We start from the raw sequence: 20,320 nt of genomic DNA, 5'->3' as shown, positions 1-20,320 counted from the left end.
AGAGTGAGTTACGAACTCCAGACTTACACTATGATTTGATAGTGACAGTGGGTTGGTTGGTGCGACAGGAATTATGTCAGGGCGGAGATGTGGCACATACCGGTCTACTAGAGATGAGGACTCCGTTCTCGTCCAGCTCTTCCTCCTCTCCTTCCTCCAGCTTCACCCCATCTAGAAGTGCCTCCTGTAACACACGGCGCATACATTTTCATTACACACTGCACACACACCCGTGTGTCTCTGTAGGAAAGCACCACATGAGTTGTAAAATCCTCTACAACCCATCCACCCCTTCTCTATATGTACACACACACACGTCTTTGCACCAAGACAAACACACACACCTCTGTGTCACTGTTGCCCAGGCCGACGTTGCCCTGCAGCGTCTCCCGGACCTCGCCACTCTCCTCGGACGGCTGGTTACTGTCATCTGACATCCCGAAAGGTCCTTTGCAGCCACCTGGCCCCTCCATCTCTCTCCGCTGGGCCTTCCGCCGCCGCGTCTCGGCCCCAGTGGGTGCCGGGAGTTGAGAGGGCGGGGGCAGTGACCCCGCGGCTTGGCAGAGCAGGGTTTCGCGTGGGCTCAAGTTGTGCTTCAGCACGGGGCAGTTCTGCTGGTTGCCCTTGTAGCAGGCGCAGTCCACCTTGTAATTACTGCAATAACGATAACAGTAAAATTATTTCTCGTGTGCTTTTTTAAAACCCAGATGAACACTTTAGGGTCGAGAGAGAAGAGCGAAGCCGTACTTTGTGCTGATATAAAAAGTCTTTACAGATATACTTGATTGACACTGACCAACTATTGAACTCGTAGTCAAAGCTGATGGTGACCTCGGCGTCCTTGAGGATTTGCGCGACGGCGTAAATACAGAGGTGGATCATGCCATCAGCGATCATATGCCGAACCTGGGGGGGACAGAAGACATTATGTATTAGCTTGGCTTGGACTGCATCCATTTCCACCCCTAGAACAGGGGTCTCCAACATGTCGCAAGCTACTCATTTTTTTTCTAGCTTTCAAATAGGCACATTCTTCTCTTCTCCCCTGCAACTCTTCCCCAGGTCCTTCCTGTACAAGAGAAAGCAGTGCATTGTTTTCTAGAAACACACCTGGTAAAATAATGGTTACTAAACAACCAAGGGGGGCACTTTCAAATCTGTGATTTATTATAAAATTGTTTTACTCACTTGTATTTTTCCTGGCTTTAGATTTTAGTATTTCACTCTCAAAATGACAATTGTTCATAGAGAAACAACAAAATGGGATGTTCTGAGTCAACGGTTAAATCATATCAGAAGACCATTTTTTTTATTAGGTCTGGAAGAAAACTACCAAATTGATTAGTGTAATTCCCCTTTAATTGCACATCTAGCGAGTGAGGAAAGTGCCGTCTAATGTGCTGGTTCTGTACTGCTGCTGCTCATTTCAAGGCAAAGTTCGCAAATAACAATAGTGATATACTTCTGCCAGGTAAGCCCACAATGCAGTTAACATTTCATTGAGAAGGTTTTGGGGAAATTACCACAGACAAAACAGGGGCAACTTTTCTGGATATTAATTGGCAGATATTGTTTTTAGGTTTGGCTTTTTAAGCCAACGGGTGGCTAACCAGGGGTGGGATGATGTCAGTGTTGCGTTGATTAGATAGTAGCTGGGAGCTTGCGGTGTCTGAAACTTGTGAGATTGGTTTATGAAAGTCTGCGATGGAACACATGGAAAATTGCATTTAGGCCTGCTTTCAGAATTGTTTGATCGACCTGTTGGAGACTCCTGCTCCAGAAGGGTGCGTCTCAATAGGCATAAATGGCCTCCTTTCCTTCATCTCTTTTCCTTCATCTATGCTGATGTAAGAGCCCAGGAAAGGTGAGAGCTAAATTCACCTGGTCTGACATGTCAAATGAGTGAAGTGAACTAAGGAGAGGAGATGAGGGAGTAAGTGTAAACTACTGAGATGCACCCAATGCCTTTCTTGAAGAAAAAAAAAACCCAAACAAGATGGCTGACCTCTGCGCTGGGTGTACAGGACCTCCGGATGAAGCGTGCGTCATTCCCAAATGTCCGCGCGTCCACGCACATCTCTACGTCGTTGAACTTGGAGTAGAACAGCACGAAAGGGTAGGGCCTAAAAGAAGTCAAAATCATGTCAACATGTGTATTTTCTTCATAATAATACATCCTCAATTTCCTTCATAAAAACAATGCAATGGTGCAGCATATGAAAACCAAACTATTCCACCTTAAAAATGTCAGATTTGACATCTTACCAAAAAAACAAACAAAGATGACACATTTTTATTGGGCCTGCTTGAAAAAGCATGGACGTTTGGGGAACGTTTAGGGAATACTGCAACCATATGGAGAAGTGTAATGAACGAATGCATACTTTTTGAAGAAGTGTCCGTTGACCTCAAACTGCTGTTTGAGCATGACCTTGCCCCGGTACTCGATGATCAGGGTGTCTGGCTCTAGATCCCTTGATGCCCGCAGGATCTTCCGGTGCTTCTGCACACGTGTCACCCGCCCCAGTTGTAACTGCATCTGAGAGCCAAGCACCGTGTTGTTGCACGCCAGCTCCGTTCGGTTAATTGTGTCCATGGCATTGGCCGAGGCGTTGACCTGGGCCGGTGAGGTCGTCGCTGGCGTTGTATCGCCCACTACCACGCCCTCGGCAGCAACAGTAACGGTGGCGGCGCGGTGCAGCTGGAGCAGTGTCTGGACGTCAGCACTGTACTGGTTGGCCGTGGCCTCCTCGTACTGGTCCGTCCACTGGCGGATGCGGCTCTCCCAGCCCTCCGCTGTGGTCTCGTCCACTGCGCTGGCCTCCGTAGTTGAGTTCTGGGGGAGGGGAGGAGAACGTTTTTACTTCAGAGCCGTGTAGTGTTGAAAATACATGTATTTTTATTTTATTCACCTCCATTCTAAGACCTTTCATAAATGACCATGTCAGGTCTACAGCACGTGTTTCTTCCCCTTAGATGAATGGGTTATCATGGGTGGGTGGTGCACTGTGCTCTATATCAACTTAACATATGATAATAATAAAATGGGAGTATTTGTGATATGGTCAAAGGAACACGTCACTCAATGGAACCCTGATGCTAACAAAGTGGCACTGATTTCTTCATCCCATTCGCTACTGCTGTGAAGTTTATTTATACATTGATATACAGTACCAGTCAAAGGTTTGGAAACACCTACTCATACAAGAGTTTCTTTATTTTTTGCATTTTCTACATTGTTGAATAATAGTGAAGACATCAAAACTATGAAATAACACATATGGAATATGTAGTAACCAAAAAAAAGTGTTAAATAAAAATATATTTGAGATTCAAAGTAGCCACCCGTGGCATTGATGACAGCTTTGTACTCTTGGCATTCTCTCAACCAGCATCATGAGGTAGTCACCTGGAATTAATTAACAGGTGTGACATGTTAAAAGTTCATTTGTGGAATTTCATTCCTTCTTAATGCATTTGAGCCAATCAATTGTGTTGTGACAAGATAGGGGTGGTATACAGAAGATGCTCTATTTGGCAAAATTCTATATTATGGCAGGAAGAGCTCAAATAAGCAAAGAGAAACCGTCCATCATTACTTTAAGACATGAAGGTCAGTCAATCCGGAAAATTTGAAGGACTACTAAAGTTCTTTCAAGTGCAGCCACAAAAACCATCAAGCACAAGAATGAAACTAGCTCTCATGAGGACCACCACAGGAAAGTAAGACACAGAATTACCTCTGTTGCAGAGGATACGTTCATTAGAGTTACCAACCTCAGAAATTGCAGCCCAAATAAATTCAGTTCAAGTAAAAGACAGCTCAACATTAACTGTTCAGATGAGACTGCGTGAATCAGGCCTTCACGGTCAAATTGCTGCAAATAAACCACAAGTAAAGGACACCAATAAGAACAGACTTGCTTGGGCCAAGAAACACGAGCAATGGACATTAGACTGGTGGAAATATGTCCCTTGGTCTGATTAGACCAAATTTTAGATTTTTGGTTCCAACCGCCGTGTCTTTGTGAGACGCAGAGTAGGTGAACAGATTTTCTTTGCATGTGTGGATCCCACTGTGAAGCATGGATGAGGTGTGATGGTGCTTTGCTTTTGACACAGTCTGATTTATTTAGAATTCAAGGCACAATTAAACAGCATAGCTACCACAGCACTTTGCAGTGATACGCCATCCCATCTGGTTTGCGCTCGGTGGGACTATCATTTGTTTTTCAACAGGACAATGACAAAAAGCACACCTCCAGGCTGTGTAAGGGCTACTTGACCAAGGAGGAAGATGAGTGCGGCATCAGATGACTTGGCTTCCACAATCGCCCCGACCTCAACCAAACTGAGATGGTTTGGGATGAGTTGGACCGCAGACTGAAGGAAAAGCAGCCAACAAGTGCTCAGCATGTGGGAATTCTTTCAAGACTGATGGAAAAGCATTCTAGGTGAAGCTGGTTGAGAGAATGCCAAGAGTGTGCAAAGCTGTCAAGGCAAAGGGAGGCTACTTCGAAGAATATCAAATATATTTTGATTTGTTCAACACTTTTTTGTTTACTACATGATTCCATGTTATTTCATAGTTTTGATGTTGTCACTATTATTCTACAATGTGGGGGGGAAGTTTAATGAGTAGGTGTGTTCAAACTTTTGACAGGTACTGTATATAATTGAACTTCACAGCAGTAACTAATGGGATGAAGAAATCATCAATGCCACTGTTAGCATCATGGTTCCATTGAGTGACCTTTGACTGGTACTGTATAACTAAAAAGATCCTTGGAAGGAATTCATCTTACCTTCATCCTCATGGACTTTCTAGAACCCTCTCTGAAGGCCTGTAAAGACAGACACTCATTTACACAACGTTTCAGAGTCTACTCACAGCGTTTAGACAACATTCAGAGGGTCTCCTACTCACAACGTTTAGGCAACGTTTCAGAGAGTCTACTTGTGTTAACACGTTTCAGAGATTCACAAAATAATGTAGCAAAAATAACTTTATGCTACTAGAAAAAGACTGCAACTTCTCACTTGGCCTCTAGAGGTATAATTGGCATATTCGGCCTTAAGAGCAAGTTAAAACAAGTAACTTTACCATCTTGGTCCTCTTCCTAGCTGTGGGTTTTGCATTCTCTCCCTCAGCCCCTTTTCACACTTTGCATGTGGCATTTGGCACACTTGGCCATTTCCCCCATACTATTGTTGTCTTTAGCAAGGATACTCTTGCCGTCGCTACCGCCTGCATTTAGCCCAAATGGTGGCTGGCACCTTCTGCTAGCACTTCATTTAGCACTCTTGCCTGGCATGTCTCGCATTTCACACACACTTAGGACTCTTTGCTAACTGTGCTCTTTTGAGGACTGTGCTCTTGCTCCCAAGTTCCTACCTTTATTTTCTTGCCCTTGGGCACTCCGCGGGCCTTCTCCGTGCTCTTCTTCCTCTTCTTGGACTTGTTCCGCTTAACGCGGTTGACTGTGAGCGTGATGCTGGTGGGCGTGTGCTGCGTTGCTGTGTAGGACACCGTGGCGGGCGACACTTCCTCATCGCCACTCTCCGTGGCGCTGCTATCGCCCACTAGAAGCGCAAGAGAGACTTGAGCATTCACAGGTACTTGGCAAAGTTAGTTTCCACCTGGGCACGCCAACAGTAAAGACTTAGGGTTGGTTTCCCGGACTAAAATGCTATTTAAACAGAGATTCTGCATTGAACTTTTTAGACCAGGCCTAAGGCTGCTTTCACACCAAATTGGTTTGGAACGTTTTCTTCCGAACTCTGGTGCATTTTCTCCCTTAGTTCAGTTCGTTTGGACTGGTGTGAACACTATCCGCACTAGGGAGCGCAGTAAACACGCCGTGGTTGGCTCAAAAAAGGGTGATCTCGGTACAATTCCGTTTGTACTGTGGTGTGGTTCGCTGCAGGTGATCATGCAGTCCCGGACCAAACACAGTAAAAGAACCAGAGGTTCATTCAGTATTATTGGTTGTTTGACTGTGATCATTTGATCAAATGCACGCAGTACCTTAACATATGGTGAGTAATAACACATTTATGAGCGCATCCCATGCAGATTAATGGAGAAGGGGGCTACACTGTAGGCTACTGAGCCGGTAGTGAAATTCTACACACCCATTGCAGTCTTCACATTTTGTGGCCTTAATACAACATCTAAAAAGGGATTACATCATATTTTCAAGTAATGAGGTGGCAGCATCATGTTATGCTTGTCAATGGCAGGGACTGGGGAGTTTCATATTTCTTTTGATCCTGACAAAGGAGCAAAGCTCACGTAAAAAGTTAAAGGAAAACCTGCCTCAGTCTTCTGAAAACCTAACCCCGGGATGTAGTTTTATCAGCAAGAAATTTAGATGTTTATGCTAAAGACACACCAGAATGGCTCTCCAGGAGGTCTTGCGTGTTCATGAGTGGTCAAGCCTCTGTCCGGACTTAAATTTACTTGGCAATCAGAGTCGAGGTTTAAATATTGCTGCCCAACAATGATTCCCAACCAAATTTACTGAGCACGAGACATTTGGACCAAAACGATGGACATATGTTGCCCTAAGAGTCGTGCAGAGTTGGTAGAATACTTTTCAAAATGATTAACGCTGTAAACTCTGCCAAAGGTGCTTCCAAGAAGTATTAGCTCTGGGGTGTGAAGACATACGCAAACCAAACGTTCACTTTGAATATGTGGAGTAAGTCGTTCAGATCTAAAGGAACAAAGTCCAATGCAATCCATTTTTACATTTAATTTTCAGGCAGCAAAATGTGAAGATTGTGCAAGGGGTGTGTGGACTTTCACTAGGCACTGTAGTATACTCTTCTTCTCCGGCATCCGTTGTAACAGTTAGTGGATATTGTGCGGTTTCCTCACGCATTTTGTTGGATGACCAAAGCGAAAGTAATAAACTCAGCAAAAAAAAAAAGAAGTGTCCTCTCACTGTCAACTGTGTTTATTTTCAGCAAACTTAACATGTCTAAATATTTGTATGAACATAATATTCAACAGACAAACTGAACAAGTTCCACAGACATGTGACTAACAGAAATGGAATAATGTGTCCCTGAACAAAGGGCAAGGGGCAAAATCAAAAGTAACAGTCAGCCACCAGCTGCATTAAGTACTGCAGTGCATCTCCTCCTCATGGACTGCATCAGATTTGCCAGTTCTTGCCGTGAGATGTTATCCCACTCAGCCCGAGCCCTAATGCTCCTATCAAAACAGGTCCCAGACTTGCTAAATGGGATTGAGATCTGGGCTCTTCGCTGGCCATGGCAGAACACTGACATTCCTGTCTTGCAGGAAATCACGCACAGAACGAGCAGTATGGCTGGTGGCAATGTCATGCTGGAGGGTCATGTCAAGATGAGCCTGCAGGAAGGGTACCACATGAGGGAGGAGGATGTCTTCCCTGTAATGCATAGCGTTGAGACTGCCTGCAATGACAACAAGCTCAGTCCGATGATGCTGTGACACACCGCCCCAGATCATGACGGACCCTCCACCTTCAAATCGATCCCGCTCCAGAGTACAGGCCTCAGTGTAACGCTCATTCCTTCAACGATAAACGCGAATCCAACCATCACCACTGGTCAGTGAAGAGTACTTTTTGCCAGTCCTGTCTGGTCCAGCGACGGTGGGTTTGTGCCCATAGGCGACATTGTTGCCGGTGATGTCTGGTGAGGATCTGCATTACAACAGGCTTACAAGCCCTCAGTCCAGCCTCAGACTATTGCGGACAGTCTGAGCACTGATGGAGGGATTGTGCGTTCCTGGTTTAAGTTGTTGTTACCATCCTGTACCTGTCCCGCAGGTGTGATGTTCGGATGTGCCAATCCTGTGTAGGTGTTGTTTCACGTGGTCTGCCACTGAGGACGATCAGCTGTCCGTCCTGTCTCCCTGTAGCGCAGTCTTTAGGCGTCTCACAGTACGGACATTGCAATTTATTGCCCTGGCCACATCTGCAGTCCTCATGCCTCCTTGCAGCATGCCTAAAGTATGTTCACGCAGATGAGCAGGGACCCTGGGCATCTTTCTTCTGCTGTTCTTCAGAGTCTTTAGAAAGGCCTCTTCAGTGTCCTAAGTTTACATAACTGTGACCTTAATTGCCTACCGTCTGTAAGCTGTTAGCGTATCAACAACCGTTCCACAGGTGCATGTTCATTAATTGTTCATGGTTCATTGAACAAGCATGGGAAACAGTGTTTAAACCCTACACAATGAAGAGTTGTGAAGTTATTTTGATTTTTACAAATTATCTTTGAAAGACAGGGTCCTGAAAAACGTGCATTTTTTTGCTGAGTTTATGAAGTTTGAGACACAGAAGTTATGCTTCTTGATAATCATTGATGGATTTAACATGACCATTTTCTCCCATTAACAAATGACTCGTCTGAACACACATTTGGCAATGTGAAACCAATCTGCCCAAACGCAGAAAAATACAACGTAACAGATAAAAATCAAAGTCGGATTCGAACTATAGCTACGAACAATGTGTGAAAAGCCCTAAACTTAATCCGTGTCCAGGAAAATTGGCCCATGGAGTTTACGTGGTTTAGTTGAGGCCAAGTGGCACCATGTATATACGTAACGCCCGTGCATCAATGTGGTGGCCGTATGCGTTTTCCATACTTAGACTACATAACATGCATCTCAATGTGCGTATTCCATCATTCACCATACCTGATACATTTTCTTGTTTCCGGCGTTGGCCGTCCAGTCCTTTCCTCCTGTCAAGCCCCCTGAAATCACAGAAATAAGAACATCACAATTAGGAAATTGCAGATCTTATAGGCTTTTAGCAGGTTGAGAGGGGTGTGTGTGTGTATATATATCTATATCTATCTCAATATATGACTTATACTATGTCTATGTTAATCTAAGCCAAATAGAAGTGGTGACCCACCATTAACGTAGATGGTGGGTCACACACAGTTGAAGTCAAAAGTTCACATACACTTAGGTTAGAGTCATTAAAACTCTTTTTCAACCACTCCACACATTTCTTGTTAAAAAACTATTGTTTTGGCAAGACGGTTAGAACATCTACTTTGTGCATGACACAAGTAATTTTTCCAACAATTGTTTACAGACCAATTATTTCACTAAATCACAATTCCAGTGGGTCAGAAGTTAGCATACACTAAGTTGACTGTGCCTTTAAACAGTTTGGAAAATTCCAGAAAATGATGTCATGACTTTAGAAGCTTCTGATAGGCTAATTGACATCCTTTGAGTCAATTGGAAGTGTACCTGTGGATGTATTTCAAGGCATACCTTCAAACTCAGTGCCTCTTTGCTTGACATCATTGGAAAATTAAAACAAAATCAGCCAAGTCTGATTCATCCTTGGGAGCAATTTCCAAATGCCTGAATGTACCACGCTCATCTGTACAAACAATAGAAAGCAGGTATGAACACCATGGGGCCACGCAGCCATCATACCGCTCAGGAAGGAGACGCGTTCTGTCTCCTAGAGATGAACATACTTTGGTGCGAAAAGTATAAATCAATCCAAGAACAGCAGCAAAGGACCTTGTGAAGATGCTGGAGGAAACGGGTACAAAAGTATCTATATCTACAGTAAAACGAGTCCTATATCGATATAACCTGAAAGGCCGCTCAGCTAGGAAGAAACCACTGCTCCAAAACCACCATAAAAAAATCCAGACTACGGTTTGCAACTGCACATGGGGACAAAGATCATACTTTTTGGAAAAATGTCCCCTGGTCTGATGAAACAAAAATAGAACTGTTTGGCCATAATGACCATCGTTAGGTTAGGAGGAAAAAGGGGGAGGCTTGGCAAGCCGAAGAACAACACCCCAACCGTGAAGCACAGGCTCATGTTCTGGGGGTGCTTTGCTGCAGGAGGGACTGGTGCACTTCACAAAATAGATGGCATCATTGAAGCAACATCTCAAGACATCAGTCAGGAAGTTAAAGCTTGGTCGCAAATGGGTCTTCCAAATGGACAATGACCTCAATCCTATAGAAAATTTGTGGGCAGAACTGAAAAAGCGTGTGCGAGCAAGGAGGCCTACAAACCTGACTCAGTTACACCAGCTCTGTCAGGAGGAATGGGCCAAAATTCATCCAACTTATTGTGGGAAGCATGTGGAAGGATATCCGAAACATTTGACCCAAGTTAAACAATTTAAAGGCAATGCTACTAAATACTAATTGAGTATATGTAAACTTCTTACCGACTGTGAATGTGATGAAATAAATAAAAGCTGAAATAAAATCAATCACCCACTCTACTATTATGCAGACGTTTCACATTCTTAAAATAACGTGGTGATCCTAACTGACCTAAGACAGGAAATGTTTACTAGGATTAAATGTTAGGAATTGTGAAAAACTGAGTTTAAATGTATTTGGCTAGGTGTATGTAGTAAACTTACGACTTCAACTGTACACACACACACACGACATTCCACAGAGTGTACCATGTATTCAGAACCTTTTCTCAAAATGGCTGCAGCCGGCTCTCACCTGCAGCTCTCGCACTTTATGAGGAAGCCATCCGGAGTCAAGGTGCAGTGGCACCAGCTGGCCACGGCCCCTTCTTCCTCCGACGAGCTGTCGCTGTCAGCAGAGTTCTCCTCCTGGCGGCCGTTGTCATGGTAGCGGGAGGTAGGGCCGCGTGCCACGCCGTTGAGCTCCATGCGGGGGATGATGGTTTGGGAGAGCGGGGAGGCGGGTGGGGTGGGGGGAGGGGGCGCGCCATAGTTGTGATCCTGACAACACACAACGGAAGACTGTTGCATCTTCAAACAATGGGTGTTCAGGTACAAACAAACAAAAAAAGAGGAAGGGGACACGGAAAATGGAAGACGAATGAAAATGAGGGCAAACAAAATGGTACGTGACAATACAGCATGTTAGCTAAAAACGCACGAGGGCGCTGCGAACGTGTTAATCAGCATTAGCGATTCATAGCATTGAAGACTTGCGCCGACTTTATTTTGCTACGTTTTTCTTGATACTTAGCATGTCGTGCGGGACTCTCCTTCCTCTCGGATGTAAGACTACGCTTGCAACTGTACTGGCCTTATGCGCTCTTAGGCCGACACATTCATTTAGGATACTGACGAAAAGTCCATAAGGGACATCTTACAAAAAGATACTTGATCGGAATGTTGATATCGTCAGATATGAGAGAGACTGGCCTATAAAATTGGCCACATTGTGACAAAGGAAGAAAAGAGCTGTGTACTCACAGTATATGGTAGTCCCCGATACCCATGACTCTGTGCACTCACACAGCTGTGGTTGGGGTAGTTTTTCTCATTCACGGCAGGGCTTGCTTCCACTGACTCAGGGCTGAGAGAGGGAGAGAGAATGAAAGTGTAAGCAGTAGAAACATGGACAGTAAAAGAGTAATGGTACAGACACAACGAGAAATCTGACTGCTGATCGGTACTTAGCACAGTTGGAGGCTGTTCCTCCTCTTGCAAGAACAAAGATGAACTAAATGCTTAACCAATAAATAATTTAATTCACTCTCCGTTATCCCATACTGCCAGTTAAAGTTCGCTTGCAAGCGTCGCCATTTAGTACAACACAGCTAGCTACTCCATCGACTCGACAGACAGGCAAGCTGCTTCATTCAAAAAAACAAATCCATTGTGATTTAATTATAATGTTGCTAACTATACCAGTTATCTATACTGAATGCAAATATAAAACAACATGTAAAGTGTTGGTCCCATGTTTCATGAGCTGAAATAAAAAGATCCCAGAAATGTTCCAAATGCACACAAGAGTATTTCTCTCAAATGTTGTCAACAAATGTGTGCTCATCCCAGTTACTGAGTATTTCTCCTTTGCCAAGATAATCCATCCACCTGACAGGTGTGGCATATCGAGCTGATTAAACAGCATGATCATTACACAGGTGCACTGCGTGCTGGGGACAATAAGGCCAAAATGAAATGTACAATTTTGTCACACAAAACAGGGCCACAGTTTCAAGTTGAGGAAACGTGCAATTGGCATGCTGATTGCAGGAATGTCCACCAGAGCTTTTGCCAGAGAATTTAATGCTCTTTTCTCTACCATAAGCCACCTCCAACATCGTTTTAGAGAATTTGGCAGTAGGTCCAACTGGCCTCAACCACAGACCACGTGCAACCCCACCAGTCCAAGACCTCCACATCTGGCTTCTTTACCTGCGGGATCATCTGAGAACAGCCACCCAGAGAGCTGATGAAACTGAGGAGTATTTCTGTCTGTAATAAAGCCCTTTTGTGGGTGAAAACTCATTCCTGATTGTCTGGGCCTGGCTCCCCCGTGGGTGGGCCGATGCCCTCCCAGGTCCACTCATGGCTGCACCCCTGCCAAGTCATGTGAAATCCATAGATTGGGGCCTAATGACTTTTTCAATTGACTGATTTCCTTATAAGACCTGTAATTCAATAAAATTGATTTGTTGAAATTGTTGCATGTTGCGTTTATATTTTTGTTCAGTGTAAATAGCCAAGAAACACAAAGGACAGTTTAACGTCCGTACACTTTCATTTCAAGTAAATAAGTAACAGAGCAGCTTGCTAGTTAGCTTACATTAGCTCCAGAATGCACAAGCCAAACAAGCTACTGCCACCTTGTCGCCTGGAGTATTTAAATGAAGCAAATCGGAGGCAAAACTGTTCTGTGTGAACAAGCACCTACCGGCAGTCAGATTTCTCAGTGTGTCTGACCCTTAAGGGTATAAAACAAAAGTTGGAGAAATGTAGGAGTCATAGATAAAACAAGATCCCGATATGGGGAAAAATTTAGGAGATATAGAATTTAATATGGTATCTAGAAAGAGTAAACAAAACTACAGGGAAAGCCATTTTTCAACTACTAAGCAGCTATACTTGGTCATATTCATAACGCAACAGGGGAAAAAAATTGAAAGACAACCTAAACTTGCCAATAAGACATGCCTGTTGTAACTTATCGTCACAAAACTTTTTGGTATAGTTTGTCTTGGTGAATACTACCATGTTGGGGTGGGGGTCCTGCATTAACCTGCTTTACATGTAAACAACTCTAAGGTGATATCTCCTAGACCTGTTCTGTGCACTAGATGGCACCACAGCCCAAAACATCCTCAACAGCTAAGGGAAGTCTGGGTGAACGATGACAATTCAGGAAATGGAATGTCAGCGGCCATGATGCGTGTTATGCAACTCCCCCGTTGCCCTTTAGCAGAGGTCTTGGAGGGAGGGGAGAAGAGAACCTTGTCTTTTTACCCAACAACTAACAGCCCTGGTACACGTAGCCCTGCCGAACAATATCAAATGTCAAAAGGCTACATGTCAAAACAAGAAAATACTACATCCTGGCTGGTGATTTTTCTAAATGTCGCCCATGTCTGCTTTTCTGTTTCTCATTGTTTTCATGCGAGGTGAAATCCCCCACCCTGCATGCCCTCCCCCGAGTCAGGTTGAGTTTCTTAGAGGGGAGATGTATGGGGGAGGGGAAGAGCCTGATCCAGCAACATTCCATAGAAGCTCAGTCATCTGGCTCACCTACAGGGTAGTAGGAGCACTGGGTTCAGGTTGTTTTCCCTGTGCAGTCTAGAGCCATTTCCTCATACAGCACTCAGCAGAACAGCTGGCTCTTGTTCCAATACTTGTCTGATTTAACCTCGGTCACCCTAAAGCTCTCTTGTGGGGGGGGGGGGGGTCATATCACAGATCAGTTACAGGCTCCGTCCCAAATGGCACCCTATTCTCCATACATTTTTATCAAAAGTAGTTCATTTGTGTCATTTGGGGAGCCGACACAATGTGATGGGGTGGTTGAATGCAAGGCCTGACAGGGGAAGGAGGGTTCAGATCCTAATGGTCCCTCACGCTGTCTTCTGCCCCATAGATAGAAAGTAGGGATGTAGGGATGCACGATATATTGTATCAGGTGATATTAGCTGAAAATGTCAACATCGGGGTCGGCCCGATGTCTAGTGTAACGCCGATGTGCAAAACCGATGTCAAAACTGCCGTGCATAACGTAGGTACAAAACGTAATGACTCCTCGTCAATAACAAAAAATGCGCTACACGTACAACACAGTATTCCTAATCTATACCAGGATGTATGCTGTGTGGATCGAGCAATCAACAAATCGAGCAGTTATTTGAAAGAGTAAAAAAAAAAAAGTCAGCAAGACAACTCAAAAGGGCGAAATCGATTAACGCCAAGATAAATGGCATTCATTGCCCTTGACAATCAACCGGTCTGTCATGGGTGATGTTGGCTTTCGCCGACTGGTCGAGCACCGGTACACATGTTGCCCTACCGGAGTTACACAGTAATATTGTCACTGCTATTGGCTTCACAACATACTCTGGAACGCCTTTGGGTCTTTGCGTGTCAAAAAAAAGACAAGTCAGATAACACTATTTGACACGTTAAATAAGCTTTTAAATTTGACACGTCAAATAACACAGATTATAGAATGTTGTGTGTTCTGAATTTGCATGTGCAAGTCAAAACGCCACAACTCCTATCAGTAGCACTTGTCAAAGCTGTATAAAAAGTCTGCAAACAAGCAGACACCAGTCACGAACGACGCATTTACAATACCACGTTGGCAATGAAGCATCATTTGTTTGACCACAACTTCTGGGGTTGCTAGCTTTAGCTTGGTACCTAGCTTGCACCAATACAACCAGCCTGAAAAACAATGACCAGTAGAAACTGCAGTCATTTTCATTATTCTTTGCAATGATTTAGGAATTCTTGTGAGTAAGTATTACGTAGATGACCACTTGTTGTTCGCCTATTGAAATTGAACTTCAAATAAATAGCTAGCCAGCTACTTAACCGTGTTGCTCAAAGCTAACGTTATAAGCAGCCAGCTAGCTTCATCTGGCTAGTGAGGCTCGACCGGACCGGGTTATGTGTTGTGAAGCTAGCCACAATAAGGATTAGGCACAATAGTGGAATTTGCAGTTTGCTTTCAAAATAAAAAATACCTATTTTAAAGTGATGCAGAAGGTTACAATTGGTGGAATCATGCCATATTTAGACTAGATAATGTTAAACAAGGTTGGAATGTGAAGCAATGAAATGGGGTCAGTCTACTCGGTGACACCCACAGAACACAACTGTTAAAAGAGTTTACGCAAATATTAGTGTTATAGCTCTTATCACGGGACTCACCTCCCCAGTCAGCCTATTGTGTGTATCGACATTCATATTGCACTGTACAACCAGCCGTACTAAGGATTGGGGATCAATGAAATGGGTTATCAGTCTACTCAATACCCAAGATAATTTTCCCAGCGTCCTCCTCAGAAAGACTCAAACATCCATGCAGTATTGTTTTTCCTCTGGAATAGTGTTCAATACACTGGTTGATAATAAATTTGGCTCAGTTCAGTTGTTTCAGAGTCCAGCAATAAGAGCTACAACGTTACTGTTTTCTGGGTGTCACTGAGTAGACTGATAACTATGGATTGTGGATCAATGACATGGGGTAAGGCTGTACAGTGAAATAAGTATGCCCTAAACGCAATTCTAAAGTATAATAACATCCAGTGTGATTTCAGATTTGTCAAATTAACAAAATTGCCCAACCTCATTTAGCATGTTCTATTCAATTATGGCATAATTCTACTATTTGCATTACTGTCAATGACATTTATTTTGAAGGCTAACCGCAAAGTCCACTATTGTGGCTAATCCTTATTGTGGCTAGCTTCACATAGATGGTTCTGACACCTAGCTATATAGTTTGCTAGCTACTGAAGCGGATGTCGTTTTGCTATGTTTTTGGGGATGAACATTGCTTGCATTTTTTTATGACCAGCACTGTAGGTGCCCGAGACAACTTTACGAGCATCAAAGCATATGTAATCGATGAAACGTAACACATGAAATACGAGTGAGTGTAATAACTACGTAACAAATGAACACGTTAAATGATTGTGTGACGTGCAGTCATTTTCAGGTTCTGATTGGTCAACAAGCTCATGTTAAAGAGTGTTATTTGACACAAAGACCCAAACGGCAATCCATAGTATGAGAAATCGTGGTTGAGAATGAAACTGAACAAATTAACAACGAAACAGCACAGCAAGTTAAAGAAATAGGTTTTGATTATGTTTTACTGGTAAATGGGGACATATTGTAAAGCCAACAAAATGTGTGTATAACCTTAACTGACTTGCCTAGTTAAATAAAGAACAAATTCTTACTTACAATGACGGCCTACCCCAACCAAACCCGGGCCAATGTGATACAATCACGGCCGGATGTGATACAGCCTGGATTTGAACCATGGACTGTAGTGACGCCTCTTGCACTGAGATGCAGTGCCTTAGACCGCTGCGTCCGTGTGTGTTACCTATTTAACTGTAATAGAATGCTTAATAGGCCGTTAAAATTCTAAATATCTGTATTGTTTTTTTTGGCAAGGAAAATACAGGATATCCGTCAAAAATGTTATATCGGTGCATCACTAATAGAAAGGCATCCGGTAGTACGCCTGTATTCTGTCTAGGCTTGGGCGGTATACGGAAATAACCACTGGATGGGTTTTCAATACCATTAAAACAATTTAAACGTTTTTTAATAAAATGTGAATATTTGTAGCTACTTAAATACCTGCTGTCAACTTGAACAATATGTTAGCAGATAAAGAAGATCATTCTTCATTTCACCTGAAACATTTTTCATTATGAAGTTTACTGGTACTCCCTAGTCACGTGGCGTTTGTTTACAAGCACACAACGACGAGAGCACGCGCTTGGTTATTTAGTTACAGTATGGAATTCACAACTAAATGTTTGGAAGCTGGATATCTTTTAAATATTAAGTTCACAGTCTAAAATGTGCTGAATGCTCAGCAGTTGTGTATTAGGTTTGCTAATTTATTAACTTGTTAGCTTGATTTTAGAAGAAGCTTCGCTTGGTAACAGCAGAGAATCTCCTCCTTATCAAGAGCCTTGCTGTGTAATATTTGTTTGGTGCGTGCAGCAAACTGAGAAGTACTTTTGAGTTACTTATATAAATTTGAGCAGGGATGTATGTTTGTCCTGCAAATAATTTAGCTCAGACACTGTATAAAATGTTCACAATGCACTTGTTAGCATTCTCTATGGGATATTACATGGAATTGTTAGTATTGTGAACCTATGGATTAAAAGGGCTCAGTGGGGTTTGAAAAGAGCACCCCGTGTTCAGTGCTGATATTACCGAATATCCTGGTATGGCACAAGGTCGGTATGAAAGTATGACAATCGGGATACCGCCCAAGCATAATTCTGCCTGTGGTGGGCCACAGCTTCCTGGTCTAGGTTGGAAGGCCTTCACTGTGACCTACACTTTCCAGCTCTCCTGGTAACTTCCTGATTCTGACCACAGTGGAAACACAGCAACAGCTAGTTTAGAAACGTTTTGAACTGCTGCACATGGCTTGTTGGGTAGTGAAAAAAAGACACACACAAACCCTAGCATCCCTATCCTCAACCCCCCCTGTGGTACTCACTCTGATCCAGCAGCCATATCTGAGTAGGACGTTTCTGGTGTAGTGACTCCCAGCGCGATTACTATGCTCATGACGTCCAGCACAGCGGCACGCAGGGGGGAAGGGAGGGGGGGAGAAGGAGGGGGGGTGGGGGGTGGGACAGGGGGGAGGAGGAGAGGGGGGGGGGGGATCACGGGGTCTGAACTGTAGTGACAGACCACTCCAGAGGTGGGGTGCCGCAGAGCCGCAGCCGACGGCTCACGGACATGGGGAGACCTGGGGAGAGAGCGAGAGGACAGGTCAGGAGTGAGACAAACGCACACCCCAAACATGTCCACCAGCGAGCGCACACACACGCCCACACAAGGAAACAAGTGAAGAGTCAACAAAAGTCACTTCTGATCCCATGAACTTGAGTTGGGTATAGCCTCAAATACAGGTAGAACAATAGAAATATAATCTGCATATTCTAGATTATATATTTCTATGGGTACAACACCAATATACGGACAAGCATAAAACTGGGTCTCCCGCTGCTGTTAATACACAATTGGACCATTTCATTTGGATTCTCAATGAACTATCGTGAGTCATAAAATTTTAGGGGTCATTCTAAATCGATACAACAAGCCTAAAAGAAAGGCTACAGAAGTTGTCACATACACCGGATAGGTGCAGTGAAATGTTTATGGCGTCCCTGGGGCAAATTAGGTGTATGTGCCTTGCTCAAGGGCAAGTCAACAGATTTCTCACCTTGTCGGCTCCGGTATTCGAACAAGCGACCTTTCAGTTACTGGCTCAGCAGCAATACTCTAACTTACCTAAAAGCCAAATGCAAAACAAGGGGAAAACTGCTGCAGCCCCATGTTCTATAAGTGTGTGTGAACAATGAACTTGATTTGAGTTGCAATACTATGGGTCGGCACCTAGGCCTAAATCCTAGACAAGTTGGAGAATAGGCCTAATGTTTATAGGGTGTTTCCACACCAGTGTGGACAGGGAATATTCTTGGTATCTCAGATTCTGCTCTGAAATTTTCAAAGAAAATTAAATTGAGAGGAAGGATGTTTATCAATATGTTGTGTCAAATGAACAATGCGCCAATCCTCTCCAAACTGGGATGGTATAAATTGATACAGAATCATTTCTTAAATTTATAGACTAATCAATGCAGATCAGGCCCGGTCCTGGCCGATATGCCGCCCTAGCCGAGACAAAATTGCCACCCTCCTAGCCCCGCAAAGTAGAATAGTAGCCAAGGCTATACATAGTGTAGGCCCACAATGCATCTTTATGAATGCCCATGTGGTAGCCTACCGTTTGTCATTTCTTTCATAAATTTGTGAACGCGTGTATTAGTCATTTACTGATCTTATTCTCTAGGTAGAAATGTTGTTTGCAGAGTTCACAACCTGCTACGCTTGTGAGAAATGAGTTTGGGTGTCATCATTTGTGTGTTCCATGTGAGCATCTGTCTGGTTTCTCTGTCTTGTTAAATGTTGATGGCGCGTGCACTTGAGCACGCATAGAAGTACCTTGCCTGCTTCTCGCAAATGTCAAATATAGGAAAGTGCCCATTTGGGGGATGTCTGATTGTCTTAACTCACCATGTCCACCAATAACAAGCTGGGCATCTCAGTAATTTTTTCCTTCACCTCAAAGTATTTCAAGTAAGTATTTTTAGGAAAATATATATATATATATATTATTTTTTTTAAATCTTTTTATATCCATTCAAATGATAATACTTCCTCACATTTGAAAAATCTTTCTAACACTCCCCCTCGATAATCAGCATTGCTGATAAATCGGTTATGGGCATATTGCGTGTATTTGTTTCCATTTTAAATGATTGTAAATTTCATCTTCACATTATAGCATAGCTGTACCCCAAATCATTATCTTATAGCCTACTTTTGGAAAGCCTAGTTTAAAAAAAAAAACGTTTTAAGGAAAGGAGAAATATGTGCTTGTGTCTTACGTATGCTCGTAGCTTTGATTGATGGGTGCTTTTACTGGGGTGTGCGCGTGTGAGTTTGCCGATTCTCTATACGTCCATTCAGAACAATTCCTAAAGTAGCCTGTCTGGAATCCATCCCTTTAAATCATGACAGGAGCGTTTGATTCTCACCTCATTACAACGTCCTCTCTGACGAACATGCCAATGCCATCGAATGACCACAGCAACAGGGTGTGACGTAATGCGAATATTTTGCGGGACAAAGTGGGAGAGAAACCACCAGACTTCGTTTGAATGGTATTGTGCGTCGAAATCGGATCTGTATGAAAAACAATTATATGCAGAACAGGTAAGCATATCTTTATTTTGACTCTTAATATAAAGATGCGACAGATCCTCTCCAACCTGGCATATCTCAATATTTATAAGTAATAACCTGAATGGTAATAACAAAGTGTAATGGCTTTTCTCCAACTAGGTTTTATTAAGAAGCATATCCAACAAGTGTACAGAATTGGGACCTAACCTTTTTTGACCGCCGGTTATGTCGGTGACTTTGTACATTGGCCTGGCCAATTATCATAAGCTCAAATTCCAAAACGGTCACATCCCTAGCACCACCAACACAGTGAATGGGAAAATGGATTCAAACGGAACTCTTTGCTGGTGATGTGTAATCTTAGATGAGGGCTATGATTGGTTAATTACATATCAATTTATTTTAATAAAATGTGTCATATTTTCAAAAGTACCAGAGAGCCCGCTCTTAAAACGTGATGCACGTATAGAGTATTAAAGGATAGGAAGCATGAGTTTACTCAAACTAGGGCTGCTGCCCCGCCACCCAAAACACGATCTTAATCGAACAAGAGCATTCTTTC

The 20,320-nt window shown here is 43.4% G+C and overlaps 1 protein-coding gene across 5 annotated transcripts in view; it reads right to left on the bottom strand.

The window, feature by feature from the left end:
* LOC135539589 (histone-lysine N-methyltransferase SETD5-like) overlaps window positions 1–20,320 on the bottom strand; it is a 50,560-nt gene that overhangs the window by 10,431 nt on the left and 19,809 nt on the right. For 3 of the 5 annotated variants that reach the window (XM_064965555.1, XM_064965557.1, XM_064965559.1), the window contains exons 2-12: window positions 17,501–17,755; window positions 11,239–11,341; window positions 10,511–10,785; window positions 8,696–8,754; window positions 5,396–5,583; window positions 4,806–4,844; window positions 2,385–2,836; window positions 2,006–2,123; window positions 797–906; window positions 345–654; window positions 101–184 (exon numbers count right to left, since the gene is read on the bottom strand). In XM_064965555.1, coding sequence (XP_064821627.1) covers window positions 101–184; window positions 345–654; window positions 797–906; window positions 2,006–2,123; window positions 2,385–2,836; window positions 4,806–4,844; window positions 5,396–5,583; window positions 8,696–8,754; window positions 10,511–10,785; window positions 11,239–11,341; window positions 17,501–17,571 — 1,809 coding nt within the window. In that variant the 5' untranslated portion in view covers window positions 17,572–17,755. The remainder of the gene's footprint in view (window positions 1–100; window positions 185–344; window positions 655–796; window positions 907–2,005; window positions 2,124–2,384; window positions 2,837–4,805; window positions 4,845–5,395; window positions 5,584–8,695; window positions 8,755–10,510; window positions 10,786–11,238; window positions 11,342–17,500; window positions 17,756–20,320) is intronic. The other 2 variants (XM_064965556.1, XM_064965558.1) reach the window with 2 other exon arrangements.

The sequence above is a fragment of the Oncorhynchus masou genome, chromosome 5 (assembly GCF_036934945.1).
Source record: "Oncorhynchus masou masou isolate Uvic2021 chromosome 5, UVic_Omas_1.1, whole genome shotgun sequence".
NCBI classification, from domain to species: domain Eukaryota; kingdom Metazoa; phylum Chordata; class Actinopteri; order Salmoniformes; family Salmonidae; genus Oncorhynchus; species Oncorhynchus masou.
This window is presented reverse-complemented; position numbering and strand designations above follow the sequence as displayed.